Below are 24,977 nucleotides of genomic sequence, written 5' to 3' on the forward strand. Positions count from 1 at the left end.
AGACAACAAGGGAAAAACAGCTAAAAGCCTGGCCAAGTTTTAGTTTTCTCATCATGTACAGAAAATGATAGAGCCCCAGTCTAGCAAAGGAACTACACATGAGCTTGCTTTTTACCTTATTGATACCAAGGGTGAACTTTTGAATTGCTTCTTTCTGCTGGGGACTTGGATATATTCTGACAGATCATAATTTAAAGACTCCAGATTAAAGCCATAAATCATAAGGTGAGATCACAGGAATCCCATTATCTTCATCCTCTTATGCTAAATATCCCAATTACGCAGCTTACAGAGCAAGTCATACCTTAATATTAAGTTAAAATTTACACTGTTAAAACAAGAACTAACACAACTACAAAAAGTTGGTTTTCCCCCTCGCTTTTAAGTCTGTGGCAAGGCTGACAGATATTGACTTAGAGACAGAGAGATGCTGGGGGGGGGGGGGATGGAGGGAGCTGGGAAGCAGGTAGTAGCACCAAAATAGCTTTTTGAAGTGTTGGTTTTGCTGAGAGCCAAAAACAAAGCCCCAGCTTCAAACACCAAATGGAGACAATGCCACTAATGACAGTTAGAATGCTCTTGAAATAAACTTTTCTTGAGTGCCATGCCTCAACTATCCCTACCACAACAAAAAGTCAATCTGATTCATTCTTGAGTCACTTCTATTCTGTTTTTTACTTTTGTGAACAGCAACAACAAATTACTAGTTGTCCAACTTTAAAAGAACAAAACAGGCTCACTGGTTTCAGTGCAGTGTTCTCCGTTACAGAAAGAGTTCTTCTCCCACCAACATGCAGGCAACTTACACACAAGAGGACACTAAGTTGGCTACAACTCCAGGGAAATCCCACCTCCTTCTAAAAGCTGGCATGGAAAAAAAAGAAGAGATTAAATAACAATGCTGCTAGAAGAAAACTGGAATGTGGTCCCAAATCAGCACACACCTGAAAACTGTCATGGGTTCAGATGCTTTTGTGGAATGGAATGCAGAATTAAGAAGAGCTTCCTGCTCCTTTAGGCTGGAAAATTAAAGTGCTGTTAGATGGGTGGGCATATCTAAAATGACTGAGTCACTTCTCAGTCTATGCCAGTTACCCAGGAGAGTGCAACTGTGATGGATAGTCAGAAAGAGGAACAGTGTACCTTATTCAGAGTAGCTTCAGGTACCTGTTTAAGGGACCTACTGCACTCCTCTTTCAGCCTCTGTAAGCCACACTTCTCCTCTTGTGAACATGGCTACTTTCCCCCATACCCTCACTTATCTTTATTATGCTGCCCCTGTATAACATCAGCCCCTTGTTGATTCTAACAATAGCTCTGAATCACAACTGATTATTCAGCTGGGAAGAACTAAGTAATAACAGGATTGTCAACATTTTTGCTCCCAGTGACTAGCTTCAGACATATCAATCCATTGCTACCTTATCAGATAACTTGCCTTTGCATTCACACAGTTGAGAACTGCAAAAGAAGGTTACCATACAACATCATTTTCATTCCTGCCCTGCTTGGAGTTTCCAGTTGCCCTGCACTGTCTCCTTGTGTGACTACACTGTCAATGAGAAGGTGCAAGCACACAGAAAGGGCACTAGGGATAATGAAAATGTAAATAGATTCATAGGAAACATACTTTTGAACTGCTTTGAGATTAACACCTCCAATTCCCTCTGGGCATCTGCAGCCCAGAAGGCCAACCGCATCCTGGGATGCATCAAAAGAAGTGTGGCCAGTAGATGGAGAGAGGTGATTCTGCCCCTCTACTCTGCTCTGGTGAGACCTCACCTGGAGTACTGTGTCCAGCTTTGGAGCCCTCAATGCAAGAAGAACCTGTCAGAGCCCATCCAGAGGAGAGCCACAAGAATTATCAAAGGGCTGGAGCACCTCTCATGTGAAGATGGGCTGAGAATATTGGGCTTGTTCAGCCTGGAGAAGAGAAGCCTCTGGGGGGGACCTTATTGGAAATGGCCTTCCAATACCTGAAAGGTGCCTACAAGAGAGCTGAGGAAGAACTATTCTCAAGGGCATGCAGCAATAGAATGAGGGGTGGTCCCATGAGCAATAGGACAAGGGGTTTTAAACTAGAAAGGAGTAGATTTAGGTTGGATATTAGAAAAAAAATTCTTCAATATGAGGGTGGTAGATCACTGGAACAGGTTGCCCAGAGAGACAGTGGAGGCCCCATCCCTCCAGATATTCAAGGTCAGGCTCGATGGAGCTCTAAGCAACCTGATCTAGTAAAGATCCCGTAGACAAGATAACCTTGAAAGTTCCCTGCCAGCTAACACATTCTATGAATTTATGATTCTATGAAATATGTAAGACCATAAATGCTGACTCTTGCATACTGAAGAGGAGGCTCAGTTACCTCCTGCTATAAATGCGACACTTAATGATCACACTCCTCCTTTGAGTGGACTTCCATACAGCTAGAAGGTTTTCATTTGCTTAAGTGAACCAACATTCATCAATCCACAGTGAAGAGCACAGGGAGAGGTAATAGCAACAGTGCTAACATGCAATAAGTTCTTCCTTGCCCCTTTAAAAGGTGCAAAACATCAGAAGACAGATAACTTGGCTTGAGTGTAAGACCAATGGCAAACATTATGGATGCACCATTATCTAAATTTTAGAAGATTAGGGACATGTCTCAGTTCCAGGACACCCACAGCTCTGAGATAACTAATAATACAAGACTATTCAGTCTAGTATTAGAGTCCATATTCTGCTGGCAGGACACCTCCGCATGCATCCCAAAATCATATCTAATCTCATATCACCCTCCTTGTTCCATTTGTCTACCAAGCTTTAACAGGGGCAAGTAAAAGAATAAAAGGGTAAACATCTTGAGCCAGACTAAATTGGTTCTCTAGCTGTGACCATTTAGGGCCTTCTCCCAGGAAGGCAATCTCAGCTAACATAGGCATCCAGCATGAAGGAACACTGCCTGTGCTCTCTCCCCTTTCCTGAAGCAGACCCACTGCCTCTGGGTGATCTCTTAGAAGGTCAGTTAATTTTGTTTCTTTGAGAGGACCTCAGAATTTGCTGGTTAGCTATGTTAGTTGTATCCATCAGTATGCTTGCAGAAGCAAAAGTAAGGAGGCTCCTGGAAACCACTTGTATTGCTTTGTTAAGTCTGAAGCTGATGCACAATTGATTTGCTGTCAGGTCGGAAGGGTGTGCTGCAGGAAGAGTACTTTGTAAGGTCTATCCCCCATTTTAATTAATCACTTGGCTGACAACATGAACACTTATCCCATTGTTGAAGGAGACTAAGTGTAAACTGGATAATGTAAGGAGGTAAGAGATGCCTGGCTTCTTAGGGGACAGAATACTTTGAATTACCGGACAGATAAAAAAAAACCAAAACAGAACAGCTTTAAAGCACACCAGGCTTCCTGCAGTTCTTTATCTGGATTAAAGCAAGTTAAACAGGGCTGCCATACAGGGCAAAATAAGCATTACAAGTGCTATCAAATAATTACATGAAACAGATGGGGTGTAAAACCAAAGTTGTCAACCAAAAGAGTAATATACAAGTGCACAAGTACAAGTACAGTCCCCTCAAAAGAGTGGGGAATCAGGCAGTTCTGCTAAAAATGAGACAACAGAGAACTAAAATACTGTCACAGCTAAGGCATGAAGAACACTAGAAAAATAAGACTAGATTAGGTTTTATCCTGCCTCTACAATTATTACAAGATCATGATGAGATGGAAATCAATGCAATACACCAGGAAATAGCTTATATTGCAAATCAGAGAAGAGCTACTAAATACAGCTCTCCCTCATCCTGACATAGTGTATCAGGCAGCAAATCATCCCAGTGTTCTGAGTGATTGTGCTTTAAATGACCTTCACTCTGTTCCTTTTATTGCTGGACAGAATATACGCCAATGCTGTATTTCATCCTTCTCTAGTGAAGAACTACCACAGATCTTGTTAAAGACTTCATTATCACCTTTTGGGACAGGGAAGGAACACATGCTTACTCAGAGGAAGAAGTTGTAAATGTTCCCCAGAGGTGCTGAGATCTGTTTGAGGAAAGCACAATTTTAAAATGTTACATAATGAAACAGTCTGTAGTTAAAATGATTTGTTACTTTCCATTGTCAAGCTGGTCTATCCATTTGAGTATTGTAATAAGCTTGTTCAGGATCTTCAGCAATTCAGCTGTAAAGTTACAGAAACAAGTCTGTCACAAGTTAATTAAGCTTACATTTAGATAACGATGAACGATTAAACCTAAACCAGTTCAACTCTCTGCATCCTTCAGTGTTGTGGTGCCTGACTGGTTTGCAACACACAGCTTGTACTTACCTGTCTGACAAAGATCTTGCAGCAGTGAAACCACAGCACCGCTGTTTTTTGATAGACAATCACAGGTGAAATTCAATCTACTTCTGCCATGACACTGCACTGGAAAACTAAATGCCATGCCCTAAAAAGCAGTAACAGCACCACTGCCTGCCCAATTGGTTTCCTCTCACATATTTGTGGCTACAGCCACAATATTGGAAGACATGTTGGTTTCAGGCATTCACTCTGCGCTCATTAAATAACTAAATATAACTATACTGATATACATAAAGGTCACTGCAGGTATAAGCCAGATTGATCTTGTTAAAACACAGAGGTCTGCTCACGGATAGTGTTGAGAATGTCTAACAATTATCTGCTATTTGGGATGAGAAGTCAATGACATTTCAGGAATTAGAGCTAAAGGAGAAGTATCTCTGCTTCTGATACTGGGCTATAGTGATAGTGGACAGGAAAAAGAAAGCTCTCGAATCACAGCTTCTGCTCCCTCAAGGGCTCAGAATATACTGTGAAACAGTTAGGACTTCCCATATTGCCTGTGAAAAATTAGGTAATCTAACAAGCTAGAAAGGGAGAACTGCTGGATAGGCAAGTCTGCCTCATTGACCAAACTGGCATGTGCTCATGACCACAGAGTCGGCAAAAGGTCAGCCATGTCTCTGAATGGCTGATTACATGCGTTGTGCTTTCTATCCTTGAGCAAAAAAGGCTGCAAGTGTAGGCCAGCAACTACAAGAAGATGACAAATTATGCTAGTGGTCCTCTCTCCTCTCATTGCACCAGCGTGTGCTTCTTGATTCGTTTATGAGGGCATGGATTCCAATGAGAAAAAAAAACCCCAACCCAAACCAACAAAACCCTCAAACTTGTTCTGCCCAAATAAACTAATTTAATATTTTTTTAAAGAGCTATTTTGTGTTCTGAATTTCAAGTCAGTTACTTCTTACCACTTTCTCTATTTGGCTCTCTAATTAAAAGGTTAATAAACATAAACGGTGAGCATTTGCCAGAGTGTAAGGAACCTCAGGTCTCTCTGTTTGAACCTTCAACTGAATTTAACAATTCAGAGACTGTCAGTGATACAATTGTGGCAAGTCTGATTCCCTGGTATAAACTGGCACACGGAATGAAAATTATGGGCAGTGGTGGATAACAAGGACTGTTATCCTACCTCTGAGCCTACTGTTCTCCCACAATCAATACAGTCAAGAAAGGGTTTCTTCTTGCTCATATTCAGTGCCTATACACACATTTTAGTTACCTTGTACACACACTGCTGGGAGGCACAGATAGGTCACCTTCTCAGCAAGGGTAGCAGTTTAGCAAAGCCAGCCTGATGGGCTTTTTATGTAGCAATGAGGACATCTAACAGATTGGGTCAGAAGGGCCATGCCTTCTTAGCACAAAATAGCTCTTCAAAGGATGCTTTGGGAGGAGAGGTCTGCTGGAATTGAGGTTGTAAACAGGGTCCATCAGCTGTCATCTATGGTGCAGTGCACCCAGCAGCATTACCCTGCCACCATATGAACAATACCCTGAGCTTACTGTTGGAAGCTCTGAAGCATGCCCCATTCTCTCCCCATCCTAGATCAGAATGAACACTTCTGCCAAAGGTCACCATGTTTCCTCACTAAAGCAAAGTCCCAGTCTTCCTCAGGGAGAGCTGTGCATACATTGCATCAGCATAAACTGCAATAGTTCCACTGTGAGTACAGTTTCTAACAAAATTACCATGTCATAACAAGCAGAAACAGAACCAAAGCTCAATGGATGAATGTCTCTGATAGCATTAACCTTTACATATATGGTCAATTGGCAGTTCACACCATCTCTTTCAGCAACACCATGTGAATATTAGCCCTGTAGTCCAATCTGCTGAGCTATGTAAATTCAGTGTATCATTTGTCTTCATTCTCACTTCTAGGCCCAAGTAGCATTTGGCTCTAGATAATGGCAAGCACCAGAATCTAGGCATATGTGTGCAGGTAAGAGCAATCCAATGAATGGTAACAGGTTTATTGGTGGGTAACTAGAATGCTGAGGCATCAAATAAATTTTTTTGTTTAATTTCTTCCTTTCCATCATAGTCCTGATAACAGGTCACCAGGAAGAACAGACCCCAGCATTTCTATGAAGCACAGACCACAGCTCTGGCATTTCCAAATAGCATTAGCGAAATGTCAGTAGATTCATACCATTACCCCTTACCAGCCACACTGTCAAAAACTGTCTGCTCCTAAGGATTATACAAGAAAGGAATCCCCGTGTGCCACGTAGATAGTCAGTGGTGATTTACTCTGTGCATCGTGATAGATGGGCATGAATCATCAGGTGTCTTCAGGGAGCAGCTAGACCTGAGCTTGCACAACACAGGGGACAGAGAAGAAAGCATTATCTGTCCCAAGGTCTGCCTGTCTTTCTCACAAGGAAGGCTATAAAACCTTCCTAATCCTGTGGTGGTGAGTAAATAAACAGATCCTTTCTGTGCCTCCCTAGGGCACCGCAGCAGTCCTGAAGCAGCTGAGACAAGCAATGCCAGTGAGATCCTTCTGCTAAGCAACGCATATTGGACAAGGAATATGACACAGTGTGACCTTAGTGGTACATCTCAAGAAGCGGTTCCTAAGGTCTACTTTTAAGTGGTGTTAGTGCTATCTTAACACCAAAGTAAAACAAAGAGAGGTAACATCCTAACAGGAGAGTTCATAAACCAAGGGAAAAAAAAAGACTTCAAGACAGGCTGATGTCCATGTCCATGTGTGCTAGCTATTGTGAGAGAACAGAAGATCAATCATGAAAGCTGATATAAAAGCACAATATGGAGGAGATGCAGAAAACTCTCTGAAATCATGTGCAAGCATGTCTCTAGTATTTTCAAATTCCCAATCACACTCAGACCATTTGGATTTGCGTGGCCTTACCCTTGATGTTAGCCTTTAAGTCACTGGCTTCTAGGGTCTTCAAGACCCTCAAATTACAAGATTGGTTTGTTTTTTTTTCTGTGGATCTCTCATAATCCTTCTCAATGGAGGAAAATTTCACTATAAAGATGAAGAACACTTCATTCTTACAAACTGTTGAAGAAAGCAGAGTGTGATCTTTCCCTTTTACTCTGATCTGTACTTGGAGCAGAACTGGTTCTCACCATAACCAATTAACTTGGCCATCAGCCTGGTATCATGTCTCCCAGAATATTTGCATATTGCTTCCTTACCAATCTGCTCTTTCCCGATACCAGGAAGTTCAGTACAAATACAAGAAGGAAGGTTTTTCCAGGCCCTTGTCTCTGAGCTCTTAGTTCCATGAAGAACTTCTTTAAGCCCTGAAGTATCAAAGGCAGATTTTGGCACAGATGGATACAGCTTTCATGTGTTGCTGAAGGCAAATTAGACTCCAGGCAGGTAATGATAACATCCATCTCTCACTGTAGGGAACACATTTTGCAGCTCTGAGACCACTTTCAGAGACTGAAGTAGTGAGTGAACACCTGTTCATTCTACACCTGAGCTTGGTTAATAGGACTTATCAGAGGAGGAACAGGTAGCTTCCTCTGTCCTGCCATCAGGAAACGTCAGCTTTACATACTGTCACAGACAGAAATAAGAACAGAAGGCCAGCTACTTTTTCACCTGGCAAAGTTGTCACACTTAAATGTGCAGGCAGTAACACTGTTAAAGCAAGCTTCTCAGCTGCAGGTGATGCGATAATACAGCAAGAAGCCATACTCAGCATCCAGCCCAAAGAGACAGAAGGTATGCCTCCCACCACCTGGAGTTCATGCATAAATCTGGTGCTGGGTTCCATCCACAGCTTTGTCCCTGCTGCAGATATCTACCTGGAGATGTCTTGCTAGAGATACCTACATGTGAGTGTAATATGACTCTACATGTCTTCAGGGATTAAGAGTCTTCATTGGGCCCTTGACCTCCTTGAACTCCACAGAAAGAGGAATTTTACTTTCCAGATTGTCTTTCACTGAACAGATTTGCTTTTGTTCAGTTCACTGAGCTTTAAGTCGGAGGAATTAGGTGGGAAAAGAAATGCAACACTGAGCTAATGTCAGTTTCCATTTAATATAGTATTCTTTATCATGGACCACATATTACATGGCTGTCATATCCTTAGCCTAACAGATAATTCTATTATCAAAGACTGTGTTGGGTGAGTTGTTTTCAGCTGGTCTTAGTCACCTCCCTTGCAAACTCAACCTGGATGACTTATTTGCTTTCCCTCTGCCTCTGATAACTTCATTAGAGAATGTTCAAGTGCATTAACATTATAAATAATGCACAAGTGTCAATGTGTTTTATGTATTCACTTCAAACAAAATAAAATCCATGCTGTCACTGCATGTCCTTGTTCTGGCCAGGCCAGAGTCAACCTCCCCAGCCTAGGTGAGCTGAGTTAGCCTGGGCTGTTTTCCACACCACTTGACATCACTTCCCTACAAAAAGGGTTGATTGTGAAGGGACATAGGCTTGGTGCCTCCAGGACAGTGTGGGTGTGGCTGGGGCATTGGTTGGTCTGTCTGTCCTTGTGTTGTGCAGCACTCTGTAATTGCCAGGTTGGTAAGATACTCTGTGTTAGCGCTGGGTGTGAGTATAATTGTTATTGTTCTACGTTCATGGTGATTTTTGCCAGTAAACTCTCTTTATCCCAACCCACAGAGGCTCTGTCTCTTTCTTGTCCATGAGTGGTGTATGGTGCTCAGCTACTGTTTGGGGCTGAACCACCACACTGCATTTGCTGACTTCAGGTTTATTTTTGATTTGAAGCTTATGTTAACTCTTGTATAAATTATACAATTACCATTTTATTTTCTTACTATGAAACGCACAATTTTTCATTGAGTGACTCTTGCATTCCCTCCTGCCAGCTGTCTACTGTGAGATGTCTGCCACCCAAAAGCTGCTAAAATTAATGCTTTTCACTTAATCCTAACCATAAATTCCAGGTAACCAACAGGCAAAAAATAAACTACTTAACAATTCCAGTCTCTTTACGTCTGCTTTATTCCCAAGTGTAATGCAACCAGTTATAATTGAGTTGCAGTTTAATCAACTAAGTGGGCCACCCCGTGAGGAAAAAGAAAGAAAAAAAGGAGAAGAATCTAGGTCACTCTGTTCTTAAGACAACAAAATAGATAATTGCTTCACTTTGAAGCATCCATGCCACACTTGGGGTATGTTTGAGATCTTATGTAACCAATACTATCTCTGGGTTAGCCAGCTGCTCCTTAGTAATGTGCCACAAATGCCTCTTTCACACATGTTCAACAGCAAAGATGGTAAGAGCCAACCCAGCCTTTTAAGACTGTGTGGAAACAAGAAATACTGTGACCCCTTCTATTTTGGGAGTATTTTTATGAAGGGAAAGGAAAACTTGCATCTGCAAGAAATTCATAGAAAAACTGGTCTTTAGACTAACACATTTGAAATAGCTGAAGTCTTTAAATCACAGTCGGTAGTGCCTACGAGGGTTCAGGACTCCTATGCAGAGTCATGCCCTGGGTTTCACTGGTCATCCAGAGCTTGTCTCAGGCTGCATTAGCTCAATTGTTCTTTTAATTAGGACTGATTTTTAAGCACATTAATAGGACCTGGTTTTCTACAGTATAAAGCTAAATACACACTAAAATGAGCCCTAAAATGTCAGACAGATAACTATGTAAGAACCAGCAATAAAGCAGCATGTCTACAAATGAGAGAAAAATAATGGGTGCTCTTTATTCAGAGTGAGCTTTTACACAACAGTTGGCTAGAGTTAAAACAGCACTGAAGCTGACATACCCTGCATTTAGCCCAGGGAGGAAATTCAAGATGTAAAGCAGAGTTAAAATCGTAGCAGCTTTGTCTTCACTTTAGACAGTGTGGAAGCAGAACACTCTTGTCTCTGGTGGTGATTGAGAGGATGTGTTTTACCCACCTATTTTAAGTAACTGCTATTCTGGCAGCTGCATTAATAAGAACCTAAGTATGCTGTCTTGAAGGAAAGGAACTGAGATCCAGACAGAAGCAAGTACCACCTGATAAATTTTATCAGATGGAAGTTAAAAAGCAAAAGCAGAAATCACAAGCTTCTTAGCCAGGAAGCAAGTCATTGTCTCCATGACAGGAGAACTTAAGGCCACAGGAACTAGAAAAGGGAGCACCTTGACATGGTGTTCAGAGATGTGAATTGCACTGGCAACTCTACCTGGTGGAGTGCTCACTGTCAGTAGATATACAGTCTGCAGAAAGGAATGGCATATTCATCCTCTTTTCCAGAAGCCAACATCTTGCTATGGCACACTACCATCTGCCTGTGTGTCCTTGATAAAGGTTTCCTCTAGGTAGGCACTCCTGAAGTAATCAGAAGGTTTTAAGGACATTAGGTGGAAAGTTACCAGCTATGGGAAAAAAGCCTCACAATGTTACAGGAGACACTTGAGTGCAAGGGATTCAGTCCTGTGTACAAAACATGCCTCTTCTTGGGTGCTAATACAGCCTAAGGCACCGTTCTAAAGTGCTTACCTAGGCAGAGATTTAAGTCATGTTAAAATGAGAGCCTGAGTTCAGGATACTATCAGGGTTGAGAGCAGGAACATAAACTGAGGAGCATAAACTGAGATTTAATAATCTGCCAGCACAAGTAGTATAGAAAATATTGTTACTAAGAAAGAATAACTTTCTCCCAGAAAACTGGGAGGATATCCCAGAAACCACCTAGTTCTGAAATTATTTATTTCTCAACTGTAGTGTAAAGCAAGCAAATAAACAAATGTATTGAAAACAGCTACTTCCATAACTGCAGGTAGAAGTCACCATGAAGGGAAATTCAAAATATGCTTGGTCTGTGAAATACCACCTAGGCTGAAATAACAGTTAGAAAAATATCCAGTATAGCTATGAGCTGTCTTTACTTGAAAGCAACCTGAAGAGCTATTCTAGAAGTGATTTTAGAAATTTACCAGGTCCTTGGAAATAAAAATCACTTTCATTCTGAATCTGATAGTTGATTTCAGATCAGTCTTGGAGCAGTAAGATAATAGAGGTGACAGACCTTCTCTTCTTTCATATGGACAACACACAAATAAGTTTTCAGGAAAGGGAAGATTAACTATAGCTCTACAACAACCTCACCTGCAGGGTCACAGTGCTGGTTGCCACTGAACTGGGTTAGACCCCCTGGATACAGTCAAAGACTATCACACATTCTGATAGCACTAACATTGCGTGTTAAAACTAAACCTCTTTCAAAGACAATTTTATTATCATCAACAGTCTTACAAGTGAAGAATCAAATATATTGTCTGCTTGTTAGAGAGATCCTCAGGACAGAAAATTATTTCCTGCCTCACTGTTCCTACCTCTCTGGGCATGCACAATTACACTAATGCATAATTTGAAATCCAGCTTCAATTTCTCCTAGCTTCCCCCCTGCCAGGAAGCTTCCCCAGCATCTGTATCCTTCTGCTAGTGAGAAACACTCTTCTAATTCCCAGCTTGAGTATGATCATGGCAAATCTATTCACATTATTCTTTTACTAATGTTTTCCTTCACCTTAAGTAGCAGTTCATTCACTGCAATGTTTAACTCTCCCATGTATTTAGTGAGAGCAGTTGTGTCCCTTCTTAACGTTTTTCCTCAGAATTTTAATGCACCTCTGTGTAATTATAAATTTTCTCTTTTGTGCGTCTTTTAATTTGTGACTGTGCAGCCTGGCTGACATGGAACAGGAACTGATATTTAAACTGTGTAGTAACAAAAGTGCAGAGAAGAACATTGCAATTGTCACTAGTGTTTTAAATATAAAGAATTTAAAAAAATATATATATATTTCTAATGGACACCAGGATTCTCCTAAACACTTTCCCAAGCAGTTTTATTCCCAGCTGAAACTGTGAACAGGAGCAGCTATGTTGATGTGTTGGTACTTACCAAAACCTCTGAACACCTCTGAACAGTTTCTCCTTTTTTTTTTTTTGGGGGGGGGAGGGTGGGGGGAGGTGTTTTTTTTAATGAAATATAAATCCGAAGGAAACTGCAAAAAGAAACTGGTTCATTCACAAAGAACAAAACATTTCACTTTGTAAGAGCCACACACTGATTCAGGAAAGAGTGGCACGCATACACATAACTCCAGCATAAAATAAGTGGCTATCACGGATTAAAGATAGTTCCGTTTGGGTACTGTCTCTTAGTCTCATACAGTCTTACAGGTTTGTGATGGGTCTTTCACTTCTTGATTGCTGAGAGAATACAAACTGTGTGTTTAAAAGCTTTTGACAAAAAAAAAAAAAGTATTTTAGTAAAACTTTTCCAAAGACCTCTTGCAAATTAAAATTTTACTTAGCACATGCATTTTCAAGGAATTTAATAGACACATGCTCTGCAGACAGGCACTGCAAACAGACCAGGCAATCCCACACAGTTTCTGCCCCTTCAAGGGGATGCAGAAAGTCTCATACTACATGCAATAACATGGTAGGAGGCAGGTGGAATGAACAAGAAAGTTTCACTGCCAACATCAAGTCAATGACAAACCTACAAGTCCATTAAGTATGCAAGTTCATCTCTGCCAAGCACCAAGAAAATGGAGCGACAAAAGGAAAAAAGAACGCTATTGCTTTCCCAAGAAGAGAAAGGCAGTGTTCAGGTACCCCTGAGTCACACTAGACTCTGCCTTGCTGTTGGGGTAATGCAGCTACATACTGTTTCCTATGCAAGTGATCTGGGAGAGACTGCATGTCACCTTGAGAACAAGTGGCCTTTCTAAACGCACTCAGGGCTCTCCCACAGATGAGGTCAGCAGATCGAACTACCAATTGAGAGCAGCCCTGGCTCAGGGCTGTTAATTGATGTAAAACTCAATGTGAGCTGACAGTGCACACTTGCAGCCCAGAAAGTCAGCCATGTCCTGGGCCTCAACAGGGTGACCAGCAAGTGAAGCAAGGTGATTCTGCTCCTCTACTCATGTGAGATCACCTAGAGTAGTGTCCAATACTGGGCTCCCAGTACAAGAAAGACATGGACACTTAGAGTGAGTCCAGAAGAGGGCCACAAAGATGATTCAAGAAGGCCAAGAGAGTTGGGTTTGTTGAGCCTGGAGAAGAGAAGGCTCTGGCAGGATCTTACTTCAGCCTTCCAGTGCCTAAAGGGATCCTGTAGGAGAGCTGGAGAGGGACTGTTTATCAGGGTGTGTAGTAATAGGAAAAGGGGTAATGTGTTTAAACTGAAGGAGGGCAGACTTCTACAGGATATTAGGATGAAATTCTTTATTGTGAGGGTGGTGAGGCACTGGCACAGGCTGCCCAAAGTAGCTGTGGATGTCCCATCCCTGGCCGTGTTAAGGGCCAGGGTGAATGGGGCTTAGGGCAACCTGGTCTGGTGGAGGGTGTCCCTGCCCAAGGAAGGGGGGATGGAACTAGATGGGGTCTGAAGTCCCTTCCAATCCAAACCACTCTGTGAGTCAATAAACCATCTCCCACTCCGTTATGTTAAGCACAGGGTTGAAACTTTTTTCCACTGGTCAACTTTGCCTGTACTCTCCAGCAAAAAAGCAGAGGAGGATCTAGACACATGGAAATTCAGCTATCTGCCAACCTAAGCATTGACAAACATTTCTTTTCCTTTAATTTTTGCCTGTCTTCCTCTTCATTGTTCACATTCTTTCAGGAGACAAGAATTATCAAAACAGCTCTAACATTCCAGACTTGGGTTCCTGTGCTTCTTTCACAGCCTGTGTTTTTCACTGCCATTTGAATCCCAAATTTCTGTTGGTATTTCATGTTTATCATTCCTTCAAAGTCAGTGTCACTGGAGATAATCTAGAAGAATCAAATCATGCTGCGAAAACATAAATAGCTGTTAAGCAGCCTCATTCTTGTAGATGATGGCAGATTCAAATTGTAAAAAAAGATGTACATCAAAATCAGCAGATTATATTTTCTATTAATGCATTTCTGCAGTGAAAGCATTCACCCAATTTGAACTCAGCTCATTTAAAATTGCAAGGAGGGGGGTGGGGACAGAGAAGAATCAATTCTTGAATTCCACAGTGGGATCACTGATTTGTCTCTAGTAGAGACACACATTTTATTGTATATTTTAAAGTATTTTGTTTCTTATATGGACTGCAATTTGTACCAGTGATAGGAAGATGACTAGTAGCCTTTGTGGTATCTGTAATTGCAGCTGTTACCCTTTAGCAAGCCACATGATCATCTCCTCAGAAACCTAAAGAAATCTCAGTCTCTTCCACAAAGCTCTACATCATTTGAGACATGTCCTCCAGTCACTAAAGCCAACCTGCAAGAAACAAAACTGACTATATCCAAGCTCTTACATGCAAGCTGTAGGTGAGAAAATTAGACAGCAACCAGTGTAGTTCTCAAAATCATAAATTAGAAAATACTTAAGGTTCTCTGTAACCTTGAGCAAACCCTCAATTTGATCACACTGAATGAGTATGCAAAGACAGTGCACAGTTTCAACCTCCCAAAGAGGAGCATCCAAGGCTAAACCACTGAAGGAGTAAAGTCAGAGTACTTGGAAGAGCCTCACCGTGCTGTGTTTACAACCATTGGAATTGAAATTAGTTCTGCAGCTTTGAGGGACTAATCATAGAATCACAGGGGTTGGAAGGGACCTCGAGAGATCATCGGGTCCACCCCCTCCCCCGCCAAAGCAGCTCCCTAGCTCATATTGCACAGGTAGGCATCCAGATGGGTCTTGAATATATCCAGAGAAGGAGACTCCACCACCTCCCTGGGCAGCCTGTCCCAGGGCTCTGTCACCATCACTGTGAAAAAGTTCTTCTGCATGTTGGTGCGGAACTTCCTGTGCTCCAACTTACAACCATTGCCCCTTGTCCTGTCTCCACAGACCACTGAAAAGGGGCTGGACCCCTGCATGCCATATTTAAGATATTTATAAACAGTAATAAGGTCCCTTCTTAGTCTTCTTTTCTCTAGGCAGAAGAGTCCCAGCTCACTCAGCCTTTCCCCATAGGGGAGATGCTCCAGGCCCTTCATTGTCTTTGTAGCCCTTCTCTGGACTCTCTCCAGGAGATCCCTGTCTGTTTTATACCAGGGAGCCCAGAACTGGACACAATACTGCAGGTGGGGCCTGGTGGGGCAGAGTAGAGGGGGAGGATCACCTCCTTTGACCTGCTGGCCACACTCCTCCTGATGCAACCCAGGATCCCATTGGCTCTCTTGGCCACCAGGACACACTGCTGGCTCATGGCCAACCTGTCATCAACCAGGACCCCCAGGTCCTTCTCCGCAGAGCTCTTCTCTAGCAGGTCATCCCCCAGCCTGTACAGATACAAGCAGTTATTCTTTCCCAGGTGCAAGACTCCACACTTGCTTTTGTTGAACCTCATCTGGTTTCTCCCTGCCCAGCTCTCCAGCCAGTCCAGGTCTCGCTGGATGGCAGTGCAGTGTCCCCGTGTGTCAGCCACTCCTCCCAGCTTTGTATCATTGGGTACTTGCTGAGGGTGGATGCTATTCCCTCATCAAGCTCGTCAATGAAGATATAAAACAGGACTGGACCTAACACTGAGCCCTGGGGAACACTGCTCGTCACAGGTCTCCAGTCAGACTCTGCCCCACTGATCACCACTCTCTGAGCTCGGTCCGACAGCCAATTCTCAACCCACCTCACTGTCCACTCATCTATCCCGTGCTCTCTCAGCTTTGCTATCAGGATGTCATGGGAGACAGTATCAAAAGCCTTGCTGAAGTCAAGGTAGATGACATCCACCGCTCTCCCTCCATTTACCCAGCCGGTGATGAGATTGTAGAAGGCTATGAGATTGGTCGAGCACGATCTCCCCTTGGTGAATCCATGCTGACTGCTCCTCATGACCTTCTTCTCTTCTAATGTCCCAGTCTCCCATAGTCACCACTTTGAGCCATATTTTTTCTCTGAGGGCCTGAAAAACTGTGGATACTTATCCTAGAGAACACTCTGAGCCTTAGCACCAGCCTCTAGTTCCTCTCTTTACTCTCTGAATACATAATATTCAAAGGGGAGATCATCATCATGTTCAAACAGAAAAGTATGCATTTGCATATAGCCCTTTCATGAAACAAGGCAGTGGTAATGCACTAGAGATCTGTCCCTCTTTCTGCCAGCCTTTCCTGCTTACTGCCATTCCTCTTCCAGGCTTCCTGAAGGATTTGATGGCCTTCAGCCTTCAGACAGTGCTGGAAAACTTTTAATCATACAGCTGCCACAGATGTCATACTGCAGTTTCCCACATAAACATCCTGCTGCTAGAATGGATTTTGTGCTGTTGACGTTGGGGGTGCTCCAGAATGAGAGAGACATTAGTGTTCTCAGTAAAGGCAGAGCACCTACCTTCCTTCAAGAATGGAGAGCCTTTGCAGAAGTTCCTTAGGCCTTTTAGAGCCCTGTACATTATTGCAGCGTTAACACAAACAGTCCATACACTCTCAACCCAGCAAGATTTCTAAACCCATGTAACCCCAGGATTTAATTTCATAGTTTATCTTCATTTCTAACCAAAGCACAAAGCCCTCATGTCTACATAAGCCTTTGCTAAAGCCTGCCCTTTTGCCAGCACAGAAGTCAGAGAATGGGTCTCCACAGCTAACAGCTGAACTACAGTCTGAACTTCCCTCTCCCCAGGGACCAACACAAAGGCAAATGAGTAGTTGATATTTTCAGAGTCCCGTTTCACAAGGAAGGTCTAAATAACTATAATGCATCATGCACTAGACTCCCACCCAGCTCCAAATTCACTGCTGCAAATAGTATTCCCTGTGAACACAGGCCAAAAATTCTGCACTGACAAAGCTCAGTTTGTGCCAAAAGTAAGCAACTGGCAAGAAATCACCGCTTTTCTCTGCCTCCATGAGAATGAACTTCAGTTATGAATGATACAAAAATAGAAAAGCCAGAAAGATTCAGTTGTGTATGTTAAAACAAAAAGTATGCAGAACTTCCCGCAAAGTGGACAAAGAATCAAAGAGAATAATCTTTTGTTCTGCAGTGGAGGAATCCTAGAAAAAACTCCTTAATGCACATGAAATTTCCTTATTTCTCCCTCTCCCCAATCTGAGGTAGAAAAATTCCTGTTTATCCATGTCACTCCACTCCAAACAGGTTCTTGACAAGCAGATGCTCAGCAGAAGAAACCTTAGTTAAGCTCTTTGTAGCGTACATCTACTGTCAGCAGGCTGAAGGTTGCTCATTTTCTCCAAGGAAACACACTCACTCTCAGAGCCTTCTTACAAATAAGACAGTGTGTCCCATCAGACACAAAAGAGAGTATGTGTATGATTCTAACAGCAACAGGCTCTGAGGCAAGCAAACATAAAAAGGAGATCTCTCAGGAAAGGCACAGGAAGAAAGACCTGGTTAGTTTTTCTTCTCCTGGTTTGGATCATGGATGAATAAATCAGCTGACCCTGACTCTAATTGTTTCACTGGTATCATCTCCACAACAATCTACTCCTTGATTTTAATGGATATTCCTGAAGAACAAACTAAACATTGAAGGTTTCCATTGGAGGATTTGGCATCAAACAAATGAACAAGGAAGATCCAAAGCTTGTATAGATTAATCAGCCTTGAACAGGTAGAGAACCTATGTTTGTTTATTTTTTCTGGAAGCCCTGACACACCTACATGGTATTTTCCCTTCTGTCCTTGTCTCAACAATAGACATCATGATTGCACTCAACTTGGTCCAATTTATTGAAGTAAATCTCTTTGCCAGTAGTACACATTAGAAAAAAAAAAGCCCTATTAACCATTTATTTGTGAAAAATTTATCCACTTGATATCAACACTGCCTCTTTCTCTTCAAAATGTCATTAAAATGCATATATGCAAAGCATCAGACAAAGGGGGGAAAAAATCTAGACAATAATAAAATGACACAGCCATATCACACAGAGGCTGCAGAATTTATCTGTACTTTTACTCACTTGAGAATTTATAGTGTAGAATAGAATGGTATAGAATAGTTCCATTGGAAGGAACGTCCAGCAGTCCTCTAGTCCAACTGCCTGACCAGTTCTGAGCTGACCAAAAGTTAAAGCATGCTATTAAGGCATTGTCCAAATGAATCTTAAACAGTGGCAGGCATGGAGAAGTGGCCACCTCTCTAGGAAGTCTGTTCTTAGTTTTGACCACCATTGCTTCCTAATGCCCATTCTGAGTCTCCCTGATGCAGCTTTGAACCATTCCCACTCACCTGACCTTGAATCCCAGGGAGAAACACTCAGCACCTCCCCACTTCCCTTCCTTAGGAAGCTGTAGAGACAAACGAGGTTGCCCCTCAGCCTTCTTGCCTCCACACTACATAAAACCCATGTCCTCAGCCACTCTTCAAAGGACATTCCTTCCAGCCCTTACACCAGCTCTGTTGACCTCCTCTGGATACACACACGTACCTTAACATCCTTCTTGAATCATGGGGCCCAGAACTGCACACAACCTAGGCAGAAGTTTTCTGAGAACAAAGGTAGATGGGTCCTGAACATCTACCACATGCTACACTGTGCTGGAGACATGCTGTCTCATCTCAGATTCTCCATTTTTTTCTGATTTGGAAACACCTGACTACAAAATGAAAGACCTTATGTATCACAGGTTTCAAGGATTAGAGGCAAAAGAAATCCCAGAAGTAAACACCAGCACTACTTGTTGGCACTAGAATTTTCAGTCCTGCATTAGTTTGTCCTGCTCCAGGACTTGTTAGACTGTTCTCCACTGCTTATGTTACTATATCTGATGCATGAGGTCCAAGAGCAGGAGAGGAGCTCCACAGACACCAGCGAATGTGAGAAATAAGAGGCTGAGTTGGAGGAGAAAAAGGCAGAAACCACTGTATTTATTTCACAGGCTGTTCCACCCTGGAAAGGTCTGTATTGCCTCTAACTGCACTCAATCTCACTGATTTCTCCAGGGAAGATCAAGGATTTAATCACCACATCACCATCAAGTGAAGTAATGGAAATGCAACAGCAAATATACACTTCACAAGCCACACAGAAGGCCACTACTAAGATGTTGTTAAAACACCAGTACAGTTTCCACTCAGGCTCATCTGGTATTCACACATGCTCACATCTTCACTAATGTGAGCTTAGCACAGGGGCTGCTTTTTAAGAGCTTATGAACAGTGACTTGAATCACATTATCTTCAGGAGCATTTAAAACTCTGCCCACCTTCAAGAGCAAGGGGATTCCCTCTAAACTGAGGTTTGTGATACCCCTAGGTGAATCAAAGCTACTTGAGGCAGTGCTACCCTGCTGACACATTCCAGGTGACAACTGGATTGCATTTGTCTTCTGCCTGCAGTATTTTAGGAATCCTTATGAACCAAAACAAGTTTCCACTAAATCTTGACAGATAAAAAAAGCAAATGCTAAGCAGCAGTCCTCATTCTAAGCTGCTGCAAATAAAACAAAATCATACCAGAAATAGCCTAGTAAATATATATTCAGAAATTCAAGTGTACCCTTCCTCCTGATGGGGATTGTATCACACAATGAATTCAAGGGATAGTGGCAGCTTCATGAAGAAATTTAGACAGTACCATTCACATGCATCATTATATACGAAGTGAATTACATGATAAATTCAAAGTCTAACACTAGGAAAAGCCACTATTTAAGGTAGGCAACCAATTAGATCTTTCTCCTATATGAGGCAATAAAAGGAGCACATTAAAAGGACCCTGTGCAACACCATACAATACAGAGTTAGAGCTATGGTGGCAGTTCTGTAGATCTGTATCTTCACAGCCTTCTGGTATGCACAATGCTAGTTTCTGCTTATAAGAAATCTCTCTCTCTCCAACCATAACATGATCCTACTTGAGATAAATCCTCCTGACTTTCCCATGGGCTTTCCCCTTCTTTTTCCATATGGAAATGTCTAAGATGCTTGGCCCTCAGAGTCTCCCAGGAACTGAATGGCATCTGGCAGAGTTTCATGAAGTTTAGTGTTTCTTCTACTTCAGTCCATTTTCCCAATTTGTCCAAGCTACCAGTCGCAGTGGAAGTGAATGCAGTATAACATAGGTGCCAGGTGTTAATTCATCTCTTGCTTTCCCACAAAGTAATGAAGAACTAAACAATTCTTTGTGAAAAACACTATGGCTAAATTTCTGCAGGCACCACCATTTAGGTTCTCCATTTCCAGCTTCTTCCTGGTAAATCATACACCTTGGTCATTGATGGCAGTGCTCCAGAGCTTTGGAACTAAAGGGCATTTCAAATGAAAAATGCAATCATTAAACCACTCTGGTTGTCTTCATTTAGTGAACTGTCACAGGAGCAGCAAAGTGTGTAATCACCCTGGCTACACCGGTACGTGAATGTCTGTTGGTGTGGCAGGGTCAGAGGTACAAACTATTCCTTCTCTGTCTCTGTGTTACTTCTGTGGCAGAAGCAGTGATTTCAAGCCTCTGGGTTTCCTCATAGCATTTTCTTCTTGTCATCCTACACAGCTAATAAAGATCATGACTGTATTTCATATCTATGGAGTCTGTTCACTGTCAAATGATAAATGGGGTGATACAAGGTGCTGAAAGGTCTGAGGAGCACAACAACAAAAAAAGTCGTGGAAGCAAACTGGTCAAATAAGTTAACATTTTGTACTGTGGTAAAGGACAAGCAGTCCCCACTGCTAATGAAAGGACCAAGGATTTTACCTTGAAGAGGCCAGGGATTTGCAGAGACACATTTCAAGCTTGTAAACGGCCAGGCAAACATTCTGCTGCCTACACTAGCAGCAGAATTCTCATGCCGGCAGCACAGCAGAGGATGGCTTTCCGCTGCACAGGAATAGCAGGCTTCTGCAGACCCCCTTTAACAGCAAGTCAGGGAAAGAGAACAGTCTACTTCAGCAACATAATAACCTCTCAAAATTGTTTCACAAAGCATAAATCCCTTTCTGACTTCTGAACAGAGCAACATAACTGCCTTTCTTTGCTTGCTAATTTAGTTCACCTACCTCACAAAACACCTTCCTGCCTTCTTCCCGTCTGACTGGCAAAACTTCAAGGAAAAACAAATCTGCTTGTCCTGTGCCATTAGAAACGAAGGAAATGTCTTCACAGATTGTTTCAAAAACAAAGAGAAAACTCCCATATGAGTATTCTCTTGCTAATAAAGCAGAGTATGAGACCTCCTCTTCCTCAAGAAGAAGAGTGAGTTTTCCTTCCAGCACCTCCTCTGATAACTATGACAAAACCTGGTCCTGAAGTCATCCCTGAGACTTGCAGAGCCCTGTCCAGCAGAAAAAGGACACACACCCCACTTGTAAACAGTCTCAAAACCAGCCTCTTAGGCCAGAGCTTATGGTAGCTAAGGCCCACTTCAGTGCGGGATGCTGGGAAAAGAAAATGCCATGCCCATAATACTCAGACGAGAAAACTTAATTGGTCTCCGGCCTTTATGAGGTGTCCCCAGCTGAGATAGTGAAGTGGTTAAGCTATCATAGCTGTGGGTGGTCTGCAAGCAATATCTATAGCAAGTCTGATTCTCTGTAAATTGGAAGCTTATTACTGAAAAAATTGCAGTATTTCTCTCTCTCTTCCAGGAGTGCCTGAAGAGAGTTTTGAGGATGGGATAAGAACCTTTGCACCATTCAAAAAATCCGAGTAGACAGCAAAATTAATTCAGAGGTGTTCTAGAAAAGTCACATTAAACTGAAATTGAAGACCCATGGAATCCACATATCTCCCTAAAACTGTGGATAATACAAAGCTCACTAGCAGATCACACCACGCATCCTAGCCAAAGCAAGCCTGTAACCAAACAGAAGTTTGGTGCTTTGCTCTCTCTGTACGTCAGAGTTGGAAAACAAAAAGAGTTCTGGCCCATAATTAAGTACACAAACTGTAACCTTTAGTCGTTGCCTTGCTTGGTGATGTAAGTGTCAGATTGCACACTTACATCACCTTAGATTTTTAACCCCAGTGGGAAACAAGTGTCCAAAACCATCTTTACTTTCCATGTTATAATTAGCCTGGGAGATCTTTTCTCCTTCAAAACTATTTCTAATATTAAAATAAGACTTAACATTTCCTGGATTTTACCACTCTGCAGAGACTTCTTTATTGAGCAAGTGGGCAAGTTCCAGACACATTTAGCTAATACATTAAGTCATCTGGCAGAAGAGCTGGTGCCCTGGGTAGCGTCTTGACAGACATCAGAAACTCAGGCTTCACTAAAAGATGATTTTTAAAAAAAAAAAAATAAATGAATTGCCTCCTCAAGAACACCTATTATAATGCAAATCCTGATTCTGGCATGCAACATTATGTTAGAAGGAATGTCTGCCCAGAGTAAATGCTGTTGAGCATGGGCAGCCACTGCTTCCAACTCAGGTTAGTGACTAAGCCGCAAGAAAAGGCATGTATCTCAGCTGTTACTCTTTTGCTGCAACACTCCTCCCCCTGCCTTTAACTGCAGTCTCTAAGCAGTTATTTCCTCTCAGTGGATTCACAGATCTCCAGCTGCAGTGGCTGAATATCCGGTTTGCAGGTAGACATGCTCATTTCAGTGCAAGTAACCACATTCACACCACAGCAACCAGTACAAAACCTGCTCTTCACGAAACTATTTCTCCTTTGAAACAGGCACTGAAAAGTAATGATATGTAACAGCACTACCATAGAAACTGTTATCTTCTCACATAGATATCTTCATATCTTGCTATTTTAATCAATCAAATTAGATCCCTTCTTTTACAGTTTGGTCTTAGCATTCAAAACACCCCAACTAGAACTTGGGTTGCTTGCTCTATCTTTAACTATGATCACTTTGCTCCCTTGGTTAGAAAAAAACCCAAACAAACAAAAACCAACAAACAAAACACACACACAAAAAAACCACCAAACCAGTTCCTTTGCTTTCAAAGATGAAAATCATGGTTCCAAGCCATGGGAGAGAGTCCTGAAGTGAATGTTGAAGCTGCATACAACATCAATAACACCATGCGTGACATATTCCCACAGTCCCATGACTCTACAGTTTCTCCAAAGAAAAATAGAGGGAAAACACACACAGGAGATACAGCACAAAAGGCAGTGATCAGAAGCACCTTATCAACTTTCTCTGAGGACAACTATTCCAGTTCCCAACAGGAGCCAGCATTCAGCATTATTTGAGTGACAGCCTTGTTTTGACTGAATGTTCAGGTCAAGCAGCTTAGAAAGGCAGCATAACTGTTGCATAATGAGGGAATATAATTCCCAAATACTTCTGCATTGATTTCTATTTTTCTCCCCTACACCACTACTTTTTCTATTTCTCACCATTATGTTAAAATAATTCATCATTAGACTGAAAACATATAAAAGGTTGGTCTCAAATCCAGATGGAGTGGGGGAACGATACTTTATTACTGTTTCCCTGATTATTGTGGCAATATTCTTATTAAAAATAAATTTCCATATACTGGGTAGAAAAAATTTCTGCACTAGCCATTTTTTGGTCAAGGTATGACCAATATTTGAGGGGAGGATGAAAAAGGAACTCACACACACACAAAATGCTATGCTTTCTTTGGGTTTACTCTGGCAAACCTGTCTACAGCCTTTTTAATATTTGCCTGGGTGGCATGGCTTGAAGCAAAAAGCAAGACCTGCACACTGCACTACAGGTTATGCAGCCAGCTGGTAGAGTGCCAAATCAGGCATGACCCAAGGCCTGCACATCTTGTGCGGGAGGTCTTTCCCCTGACATGGGGCTTTGATCTCTGCTTGTTGCTGCTCTCTTCTGCTCAGATACTTCAAACACTTGGCTCTGAGATCATGAATCAGTGATAGGCATGCTCTTCCAGGTCCCCCAACAGGTCTTCCAGCTGCAAACTCTACCAGAGGTTCATAGCAATCCATCCTCTCTCTTGCAGGGTGCAAAAGCTGAGGGAGGGGGAAGGGAGAGGAATGCAAACCCCTCATGTGCCAACCACACTTACCTCCTAGAGCTTGTTTCATAACAAAATCCATGGTGATGTCTTAGGGGTGCTGCCCACCTGCACACCTCACATGCACAGTGACCAGGGATCCTTAGAGGGCAACCTGCAAAGAGGCACAACAACAGAGGGACGGTGTCTCCAGGCGGAGAAAAGGCTGATACTTTATTTTTCTCAGTTATCTCCCCAGCTTTCCTCCCCTTGCCTAAATGTAGTCAAATTTCCGACCCTCCATCCTTGCAGACCCTAGTTTTGCAAGGCAAGGCTTCCCCTGGCATATGGGGAGCAGAGCTGCGTGCTGGTGGGTGGAGAACGGGCTCAAGGAAGAGAAGAGCACACAGTGATTCCCCCAGGCAGGGCAGGCGGCCAGAAGTGAGACTGCAGGAGCAGTGCACTGCTCCTCCCGGCTTTTCTCCCGCAGACGGGCAGGAAGGCGTTAAACCTATGAACTTTCTCGTTTCCCCGCCTGCCTCTCGCCCTCTTGATTTTCGAGATCTATCTCCAGAGAGGCACATCCGCCGGGGACCGCCGAAGGGGCGTTTGAAGGTGAAGCGCTCCTTAAGTGCTCGGGAGGGCAAGCGGGGGAAGCTGGGAGACTCGGACGCAGATGCAGCTCGGATAGCGGGATGGGAGCATGGATGCAGGGCAGGTTCCCCCAAGCTAAACCCTCAGACACCTCACCCAGAAAGCCCCCAGCGCAACGCCGGCCAGG

At 42.7% G+C, this 24,977-nt stretch overlaps 1 protein-coding gene across 1 annotated transcript in view; it reads right to left on the reverse strand.

The window, feature by feature from the left end:
• The window catches only part of CPLX1 (complexin 1), a gene marked incomplete at both ends in the record, with an annotated part of 110,519 nt that extends 86,220 nt beyond the window's left edge, over window positions 1-24,299 (reverse strand). Inside the window, one exon of the mRNA XM_084278623.1 lies at window positions 24,269-24,299. Within this exon, the coding sequence (XP_084134749.1) occupies window positions 24,269-24,299 (31 nt within the window). The remainder of the gene's footprint in view (window positions 1-24,268) is intronic.
• Between the last annotated feature and the right edge of the window lie 678 nt (window positions 24,300-24,977).

This window comes from Gallinula chloropus, assembly GCF_964237585.1.
Source record: "Gallinula chloropus genome assembly, chromosome: Z".
Classification (NCBI taxonomy): Eukaryota; Metazoa; Chordata; class Aves; order Gruiformes; family Rallidae; genus Gallinula; species Gallinula chloropus.